This window comes from Telmatherina bonti, assembly GCF_933228915.1.
Source record: "Telmatherina bonti genome assembly, chromosome: 18".
Classification (NCBI taxonomy): domain Eukaryota; kingdom Metazoa; phylum Chordata; class Actinopteri; order Atheriniformes; family Telmatherinidae; genus Telmatherina; species Telmatherina bonti.
The window spans coordinates 36,125,212-36,135,822 of record NC_136616.1 but is presented as its reverse complement, the minus strand read 5'-3'; the positions used below and the strand labels follow the sequence as shown (position 1 = coordinate 36,135,822).

The 10,611-nt window shown below is 44.1% G+C and overlaps 1 protein-coding gene across 1 annotated transcript; it reads right to left on the bottom strand.

The window, feature by feature from the left end:
• Window positions 1-5,513: 5,513 nt before the first annotated feature.
• sgms2b (sphingomyelin synthase 2b) lies at window positions 5,514-10,411 on the bottom strand (the record flags this gene model as incomplete). Its single annotated transcript, XM_079257567.1, has 6 exons — window positions 5,514-5,687; window positions 7,056-7,222; window positions 7,584-7,679; window positions 9,551-9,608; window positions 9,685-9,802; window positions 9,876-10,411. The coding sequence occupies 6 exons, from the start codon at window positions 10,409-10,411 to the stop codon at window positions 5,514-5,516; spliced, it is 1,149 nt and encodes a 382-aa protein (XP_079113693.1).
• Between the last annotated feature and the right edge of the window lie 200 nt (window positions 10,412-10,611).

Below are 10,611 nucleotides of genomic sequence, written 5' to 3'. Positions count from 1 at the left end.
TATCGTTAAAATTATTTGCTTAGCGCTAGCTCAGACAAAGAGATGATGAAGATTTCTGTCCCCATCCTTTGTGCAGCACTTTGGTCGACTTTAGCTGCTTTAAATGAACAAACTTCACGGTTTATCATCATTAAAAATGTTTCTACGAACTGTTGAATCTGTTGCGCGTTGTGGATCCGAGGTTGGACGTCCACCATGTCCAGACCTGGTGTGCCATACTTTACGGTTGGATGCTGGAAACTTCCGTTCCCGCCTGCAGAGCAGAAAGACGAACCGTTCTTTCATGTGTTCCTCAGCAGCAGGCAGCCGGTGAAAAAGCCTCTGAACGCCTTCATGCTCTACATGAAGGAGATGAGACACAAGGTGGTCCAGGAAGGACGGGAGAGGGAGAGCGCCGCGATCAACCGCATCCTGGGACGCAGGGTGAGACGTCAGGCAGAAACCTGGATTCAGTTTTTATTTTCTAAAATGATCTCTGTGACGTCAACACAGATGAATCTCCATGACAGCAACGTTTCCATCCTCAGTGGCACGCTCTGCCTCGCTCTGAACAGTCCAAATATTACGACCTGGCCCAGAAGGAGAGGCTCCTCCACATGCAGCTGTACCCCGGGTGGTCGGCCCGGGACAACTACGTACGTACGGTGAACGCATCACTTATACTGTGAAAATGAGGATTAAGGCTTGAGCTGCTTCTTTCATTTCCAGGGGAAGAGAAGGAGGAAGCAGAACCAACAACGTTCAGCAGGCTGCTCCAGGTCTGGTCTGGGTTTTTAGCATTTCACGTGCATGTGGTGCAGTTCGGACCGGTTGTATAAAAATATTAACCTCAAATCAGTAATGACTCTTTTAAACTTCTTTTTTCTCTGATTGGTGGGTGAAAGTTTAGTCATAGTTTCAGTGATGTGTCTCAATGTTCCTGCTGGTTTTCTGACAAACTCAAAGATCCTGTTCAGACCTGGTGCTGATGGATTTCCTGGATCGGATCATAAGCGGACACTTCTATTTAATAATAACTAAATAATAATTGGGGCTGCAAGGTGGCAGAGTGGTTAGCACTGTGGCCTCACAGCAAGAAGGTCACTGGTTCAATCCTTGGCTGGGAGGGGTTTGGTCAGTGGCCTTTCTGTGTGGAGTTTGCATGTTCTCCCCGTGTATGTGTGGGTTCTCTCTGGGTTCTCTCCAGGTTCTCCAGCTTCCTCCCACCGTCCATGTATGTTAGGTTAATTGGTTACTCTAGGAGTGAGTGTGAGTGGTTGTTTGTCTCTGTGTGGCCCTGCGATGGCCTGGCGAGCTGTCCAGGGTGTACCCTGCCTTTCACCCAAAGCCAGCTGGAATAGGCTCCAGCTTTCCCGCGACCCTGAATTGGATAAAGCGGTGAGGAAAATGAATGAAATAATAAATAATAATTACCGTTTATCACATACAAACACATCCATGTACTTACACAGCAACATAAACTTCTTGAGGTTTTATGAAATGACAACATATTTGCATCGCTGCACATACAGAAAAGTTGTCTGGTGGTGCAGAAGTTGACACTCAGCCGATGGATCTCTGTTAAGATTAAAGGTCGGTTTCTGCTTTCTTACATTAATGTGGACATCTGTTGACGTACATTGCCGTCCTCGTACTTCCACGCATCTTTTACGTCACCATGGTTGTTAATTCAGTCCATCCACCAGGGGGCAGTACTGGGTGCAGCGTTAACTTAAATGTTTTGTCATTGGTCTGTAGCGGTAACGCACCACAACAAAGTTGTTTAAAACTGTCTGAAAACACCAGAGGAAGAAAACCACAGAGTTTATTTTTGCTGTTCTCTACTTCTTCTTCTTCGTCGTCTTTTTAATTGTCAGTTTCCGTGGCATCTTTTCCTCGTCTTCTTTGCGGGTTTGTTGCTTTAACTCCCAGACAGGGTGAAGTTTGAAACTTCAACGTAACTGTTAATCAGAAATCACTGACAGATAATAAATACAGGATTTGTTGATATTAAAGTTAAACACATAATGGGTGGAGAAAATTGTTTTCAAACGGAAGATAAAACGAGATGTTCGTTGGGAGTAGATGTGATTATTTTCCCTGTTTGACACAATAGATATTAGACCTTCCAACAAAAGGTTTTCATTCATTTTTATTTTTTATCTTCCACGTGTAGCTGGACTCTGACGGCTGGATGACGTCTCTACTGGACCGAAGACACTCGAAGTGTTCCTGTATGTCCCTTATCCTGAAACTTCACCATCAGGACCAAATGTCTGGTCTTAATGTCCTTTTTTGATCAGTGTTGACCAAACCGTCTTGGCTGTAATTCATGCTGAAATAAATATTTAATTTGTACACTATCATTAAAGTTTTACCTGCAGATGATGATGAGGATTTTTATCATTACTGAATTGTGGTGAAGAAAACCTGAATTGGGAAGAACAAGGATCATTAAATGCACCACATCAGACCACCAGCAGGGAACAATAAATGGAAAACGTTTTTTCATGTTAAATACACTAATAAATGAATAGAGATGAAAATAAAAGGACATCACTGGGTGGGGATGAGAATCAGCCTCTACACCACCATCATTTAGTTAGCAGTACTGCCAATGGTCCGTCTGTTGGTTGTTGAAGAAGGAAAATAATGATAAAAGTGGATGAAATGTTGGATTCTGACCCAGCCACCATGATCCCTCACCAAAGAGGAGAGACAGATGTCTGAGAGCCTTAAAATGGATAAAATACAGCGACTCCTAGAGGTGGACGATTGAGGCTTCATTCAAACTTTGACACAAAACCGGATTCATTATTCGACGCTTCCACGAGATGATGCTCGAGTAGGACACCTAGAGGCCAATCAAAGGAAGCGCATGTCTAATTCTACCTCTAAATGCTGCAGACTGAGGGGTTCTCATGCAACATGAGCTAACCACCAGATTTTGGAGTTCACTGATTAAAGTTCAGAGATGAGAAAACAGGACAGAAGGTGCGTAACGTACGGAAAGTTACAGTTGGCTTTTTTGTGACCGCATGAACGCCCACTAAAAGTCTCTCCATGTCACATTCGTTAAACCAATCAGGCGGGCTCAACGGCGTGATGCACATAGTTGTTTTATACGACAGCGGTCATGTGACCAAGCCAAACTTTAGCTCACGACGCAGACATATTAAACCACCGAGCTAAACGTATGAATCACAACCACATAGTGTTAAAAGCTGTTTAACCCTTTCATGCATGAATTAATTAAAAAAAAGGCAACTTTTTTAAAAATACAGTATTTTAGCTCTATAGACATATGCAATATTTTATATTTGTTTGTGATATTTAGAATTTATTTGAATGTATTCATTATATTTATAGCTTAGGCAAACTTGGGTAATTATATTATGTTCAATTATATTGTATTCATATATTCTCTAGTGAAGGCAAACATATTGGATGACTCACTAACATCCACTGAAGTGGTTTATTGACAAAAATACCATCCAAATGCAAGAAAAAAGCTTGTAAATAGGTGCCCACTATGGTCACGATGCATGAAAGGGTTCTGAATCTGAATAAACCTGGTTCCTTCCAGCTCAGTTTCTGTTTTGGAAGCTGACTGGCATAAAGATTCATTTCCTGAACACACATTTTTACAAGTTGATGGATCACCAACATCCTCATAGCATACACTCCTCCATACAACTGATTGTTTTGTACATCAAATGAGCCACCTTGCAGTCACCTTGGTTATCAAACTAAGGGGTTGCAAGATAATTTCTAAAAAAAATTTAAGATGGCTGCAAGATGGTGGCAAGGTGACCACATCCTGTTCTAGAGTTGAAAACAGAGGTGACGAGACAATGCTACTGGATTTACATCGACTTGTTGATTTATCTGATTATTGAAGATTTTAGGGAATAAGCTGAAAAATTGTGTTGTGGTTGATCAACATGATGATTCTACAGATGAGAAAGCTACCGCTGTAGCTTGTGACGGAGGTTTACACCCATCCACAATCACAACTAATTACTTTGGCGTTGCGGGGGGTTCGGGGCTAAAAAGGTTTGAGGACCACCGCTCAGAATGGAGGGCTTAAAAAATGCTAAAATCTTAAGAAATAACGGAGGGTGAAGTGTTTCTGGTGGATTTTTCCACCGCTGTGACACCAACATGGCCAAAATCACACTTTTAATCTCACATGTTTACTTTGCTGTTTGTGGTTTTAATACATTAATAAATGTGCTTATTTCACACATTTATCTGCATTAATGGCTAATTTTTAAAGCCCTGCTAAACATCCCATATCTTTTTTTAATATTTATTTGGAGACCCTTTGAAATGATCTCACAACCGCTATCGGGGTCCCAATCCCCAATTTAAGAACCACTGTAGAAATCATGACATTGATATCTTTTAATGCTACTTTTTTAACAGCCAAAACAGCTGTTTCCCTTCTCATCTAGTTTCAGTTTTCAGAAGTGAATCTGGCTAAAATGGCCCAAAAAACAAACGTTTGGACCAAATCTTGACTATTTCTGGCACTGGCAGATGTGTGGGCCAGAAGTGGACCAGATGTTGGTTGCTGGCCTGAACATGGATCACAGCAGGTCTCATGACAGTTTCCTTGTAGGTCACAAGGTGGTTTTGTGACTCAGATCTGGGGACATTAGTTTAAAAAATACAGTCACCAGGCACAGCTAGCTAGCGCTCCTCACAGAAATAATGCTAAACGAACCTTTCCGCCAAAGACTCCAGAAGCTGATGAGATCAGTTTGGATTCAATAATCACATCCATCACTTATCAATATCAGCTTAAAGCTGAAAAACAGACATTTTATTATCAAAGCAAATGGCGGACCGCCACACAGTGTTCAAGTTAAGGACAAAATGACCCGTGAACGTGTACAGACGAAAGTCTCTGTGGAGCTTCAATCTGCAGCGTTTTCATAAAGTTTTGGCAGTTCAGTTTCAATACCTCAACAAATATAAGTTAAACAACAATGATCAATAACATAAAGGTAACGACAAACATCAATTCACACCATCAAGGACTGGTCTGGAGATTTGAAGCAGCTAGCTAGTAATGGCTACCGAGCTATTAGCTGCTAGCATCCAAACAATCTGTGTGATACTGAACAAGTTGTACAAATTTTTTGTGAGGAGGTCGATTTTTTTTTTTTTTATCGTCACGACATGTAAAAATTTACAAAAGAGAAAAGCAAGGAGCTAGCATGTCGCTAACAGGCTACATAGCACTAGGAGTAGCCACCTAGCGGACATGGGTGGTACTGCAGAGTCACTTCCTCTTTGAGTGAGCACCTTCATCTTTTCTGTAGTTTTTATTGGCTGTGAAGCATAAAAGAGCTGTAGTTCTGGTGTCTGGCAGGAACACCATCCCTCGTGTTGATCCCATAAATAAATAAACAGTTGTGATGATGATGATGTAAACGTTGTGGCATCTTTCCTGTGCCTCCTCCTCTTCCTCAGTACGCAGGAGAGAGATGATGTTCTGGCTCTAATGAACTGATGTTCAAGTGTCTTCATTCGTCCCTACCAGCTTCCACCATCCTGTAGCTCTGCCTGCAGGAGCACAGCAGGGCCAGCGGGGACATAAACACGAGGGGGACGGTGGTCTGGACGTTCCCCTCCAGGAAGTTGAAGGCTGGGTTCCACCAGGTCCTGGACAGGTAGTTGTTTGGAGACCGACGCAGCTCCTGAACACACAAGGGGTAAACAGATTAGACATATTCTGGTATATGAAACGACTTTCCCAGCCTTTCCAGTTGCTGTATGGGGGGGCTAAACCTCCACCTGCAGCGTCTTGCTGGAAGACAAACTAAACATTTTTCAACAAGGTTAAGTTTAGAGAATGTTTGTGATGAGGGAAGAGATGAGGAAAATAATCCAAACCAGATGTCCAACATACGGGCGGGGTCCAAAACTGGCCTGCCTGAGAGTCCGACGAGGACTGCAGGACAAATCTGGTTACACTGACAATAACAGATAGTACCTAATATCTAATTTAGGAACTGGAATAATTAATTAAAATATCTATAATATTTCAATGTGAGGTTTCATTCTTAAATGTAATACAGGATAAAAACATTTAGTATCCAGGATGTTGTTCTTGTTCTGGATGGTAGTATCCAGAATGTTCCTGTTCTGGATGGTAGTATCCAGGATGGTGTTCCTGTTCTGGATGGTAGTATCCAGAATGTTGTTCCTGTTCTGGATGGTAGTATGCAGAACGTTTTTCCTGTTCTAGATGGTAGTATGGAGAATGTTGTTCTTGTTCTGGATGGTAGTATCCAGGATGTTGGTCTTGTTCTGGATGGTAGTATCCAGAACGTTGTTCTTGTTCTGGATGGTAGAATCCAGAACGTTGTTCCTGGTCTGGATGGTAGTATCCAGAATGTTGTTCTTGTTCTGGATGGTAGTATCCAGAACGTTGTTCTTGTTCTGGATGGTAGTATCCAGAACGTTGTTCTTGTTCTGGATGGTAGTCTCCAGAACGCTGTTCTTGTTCTGGATGGTAGTATCCAGAACGTTTTTCCTGTTCTGGATGGTAGTATCCAGGATGTTGTTCTTGTTCTGGATGGTAGTATCCAGAACGTTGTTCTTGTTCTGGTTGGAAGTATCCAGAACGTTGTTCTTGTTCTGGTTGGTAGTATCCAGGATGTTGTTCCTGTTCTGGATGGTAGTATCCAGAACGTTGTTCTTGTTCTGGATGGTAGTATCCACAACGTTGTTCTTGTTCTGGATGGTAGTATCCAGAACGTTGTTCTTGTTCTGGTTGGTAGTATCCAGGATGTTGTTCTTGTTCTGGATGGTAGTATCCAAATGTTCTTGGTCTGAATTATAGTATCCACAATGTTTCCAGGATCCACATCTTTGATGTCCTGGAAAAACTGTTGGGATTTTCTCCTGGATATTCTCACCATTTATTCTGGAGTTTTATGCAGATCCTCCAGCAAGTTTAATGTAAATTTGTGAACAAATAAACATAAAGGCAGTGAAAAGCCAGAACATCCTGCCAGCAGAGGGCGGTGCGATGTGTGTGTGATGTGTATGTGTTGGCTTACTTGTGTGTTGGCCATTGTGTGGTACCACCAGAAGATTCTGGTTGTGGCGAAGTATCCGATCACCACGTCGATGCTGTAGTGCTCATGACCAACGAGGATGCAGATGACTCCGGAGGCGCTGAGAATCCAGCAGAGCCAGTGATACCACCACATCCAGCGAGGAGAGTCTGCACACACACCAACACGCACACACACACAATCACTACATCTGGGTCATCTATGAGTTTGATCTTTTATCACATTAAAACACATTTTATACTTTACTCACTCTCATTAAATTATTCCTGTTAATCATTAATTTACAGACTTATCTGATTTTTATCATCATTTCTCTGCTAAATAACAATAAATAACACTGTTGTATCATTATCAGTAAACTTCTTCACATGACTGTCTGAAAAATGATTGTTATTGATCCCAAAACCCCAGAAAAGACAGAGAACCTTCCTCCTGTGGCCACATGGGGGCGCTGTGACAAACAGGAGGCTGATGGTTTGTGTGGAAAGGAGGGACGAAGATATGACTCACACTCCTTGATGAAGAGGTAGGACAGCGTGAGCATGACCGTGTGACCGCTGTAGAGGAAGTCCCCACACATCAGGTGAGATCCGGTCAGTGACAGACCTGAACACAAAAAAACCCCCCAAAAAAACCACTCGTCACTACGCTTCCTGTCTGAGTCACGCTGACATCTACTCGTCCACGCCCAATCAACCTGGTGGTTGTCATGACAACGGGAGTCAGGTGGAGCCTTTCCAGAAAGTAATCAGGCAAACTAACAAACACAAAGGAGGTGAAATATAATCGGAATTCAGCTTATTTATCTCAATAATGGATTAACACGGCACTATGATCGATTAACTGTTAAAGATTCTCCTCTTGTGACTGAAATACATTTAGATACTTTTCATCTTTAGCTTTTTACTTTATTTCCCCCATTGTTTTTCACACGATTGTTTTCCTTTTGTCTGAATTTATCGACTGATTTTTCCATTTCCTCTTTGTCTCTGCTCCGTCTCTTAACCTGAACGTTGTGTTTTCTCGTCTTTATCCAAGTGTCGATAAATTTTGGTCTGTCGATGAGATTTAACAGGACAATATAGCTGGACTTCACCTTTCTAAGCAACTACATGGTTACCAACATTCCTGCATCCAGATGCCGATCCGGATCACTCCCAGCATCTATTGGAGGTAAAACTGAGGTGAATCATAACTGCAGATCCCTGAATTACAGAATCTAAAACACAGGTGTCAAACTCCAGTCCTGGAGGGCCACTATCCTGCAGGTTTTTGTTGTCTCCATGCTCCAACCCACCTGACCGAAATTCAAAAATTGGTTGACAAGAAGCTGCTGGATCCATTTGATTTGAATCAGCTGTGTTGGTGGAGGGAAACAACAAAAACCTGCCGGATACCGACCCACCAGGACTGGAGTTTGACACCCCTGATCGAGAACTACTCGTGTCGTCAAGGAATTCCCACACAAAACGCTTACGCTGAAGGAAGCGCAAAAAATACTTCACGAAATAAATAAAAGGAAAGGAAGGAAACGAGGAAGCTTTACCCAAAATGTCTGGGCCCAAACAAAGTAATCAGAGTACTGTCATGTTGTTAACCGGCTAAAAACCGCGGTTGTTCTATGTTCTTACTTGAAGCGGGAGATCTGGTACCTGTCAATCAAAAGGACACACCCCTAAATATGCTGAACTTTGAGATGAAATTACTTTTAATCGGGTGAGTTAGAAAAAAATTCACTCCCCCCACAGTTGTCATGAAGGTAAACCTGACCTATTAAACTGAAAATGATTTTTGAACCAGGCTGTAAACATGTTTATTTCTGCTGTGAAGTTGGTCTTTTTAACATGGGAGTCTAAGGGGATTCGCTCTGTTTTGCAGCCCCTAGTGGATGAAGGGGGAACTGCAGTTTTATGCACTTCCGCATGGGCTTCACTTTTCACCGCCGGAGGTTGCTGCTTGGTTTAATGGTAGTTACTCTACAGGGTTTCTCCATGTATGTGATTGGTCAGATGCTGCAAACTCCGCCCCTTTTCTGTGAGCACGCTCTGATTGACGTGGAAACCCAACTTGGATTACCGAGTTGGAAAGCAGCGTTTCCAGATCCCGAAAGTCTGGATAAGTTGACCTAGGTTAAGGGAAATATCCAATAACCCCTGGCTGAAGCCTGTAGAATGGGGCGTGGCTAGGGTTAGTGTCAGGGTTAATCCAATCAAAATGTTTAGGGGGCGGGGTTGGACATCCAGCCCGTTCAATGTCCAGCCCCGCCTCATTCTCCAGTCTGCAGCAAAGACCCTTTTTCAAAATACCCGATGATTTTGATCTGACTTCATCATAACGGCCTCTGATTGGACATTTAATACGCTTAGCTGCCTCTGTAATGGTTTTTACAAAGTATTTTCTCTTCCGAATGACTTTAGTGTTGGTTTGTTTGACCACAGCCAACCAGCCAATCAGAGAGCTGGTAGTTGACGTTTTACCTCCTCCCGAGATCAGCCGGAAGATCCTCCATATTTTCCCGGTGGAGTCGTTGTAGAGCTGCAGACAGACAAACAAAGGGCGGTTAACGGGGGCGGGGGTGACGCGGCGAGCAGGAGTCGTCGTGTTTCCGGACCTTTGGAGCGCAGACCATGTGCTTCCCCGGCACCGGCAGCGTGGTGATGTACATGGTAACGCAGCGGTACATGTAGAGAGTCCCGATCAGGAAAAAACACCGGCGACCAATGATGGCTCTGGAACAGAAAACATGGTCAGAAACTGTTTCTGCTGAGACGTTACTGGTCCCAGTTTGGATGCTGGTCCTACTTGTGCTTGAGAAAGAGCCACTGGATGAACCAGAGTCCCACCAGGATCAGCCCATTGGCCTCGGTGACGGTGAAGGCCCAGGGAACGCGGTCCACGTAGTCGAAGAACTTGTCGGGCAGCGGCGGGCTCACCGACTTGTCCGGGACCCTCTCGTGCACGACGGTGATGATGACGGTGGTGAAGATGAGGTTGAAGAGCGCGTAGAGGAAGGCCACGCCCGTCTTCCACCACTCATTGGGGAGGCGGTTGGCGCGCTCCTCTTCCACGCTGATCTTCACATAGTCGCAGTGGCGCTGCAGCCGACTGCTCAGCGAGTTGATGAGCTGGTTTTGCTTCAGCAGGCTGCTTAGTCCGCCGCTGCCCTTCCCCCGGCTTTTACCGTCATGGCTGTCGGCGGGGGGAGGCGTGGCGTGGCGGTTCAGGTTGCCGTTAGCAACCATCTGAGGATGGGCCTGCGTCGGGGAGTTCGATGAGGTCGCGCTGGGTTCTACCGGGACGTGAACGCTGTCATCCTGGATCAGTTCTGAGGCTGCCATCAATCGGATCTAATCGATGCGATGCGTCAGCTGACCAATGAGCTTCGGTGTGATGACTTATCCAGCGATCAGGTGGTCAGCTGATGAGGTCACAGGGAAGGCAGCTGATTGGTGGAGCTGGTCAGGTCAGCAGCTTTGAACCTGGAAAACATAAAACATGGTTTTCATGGTGAGCAAAGAGTCCAGTGGACCAGGAACCG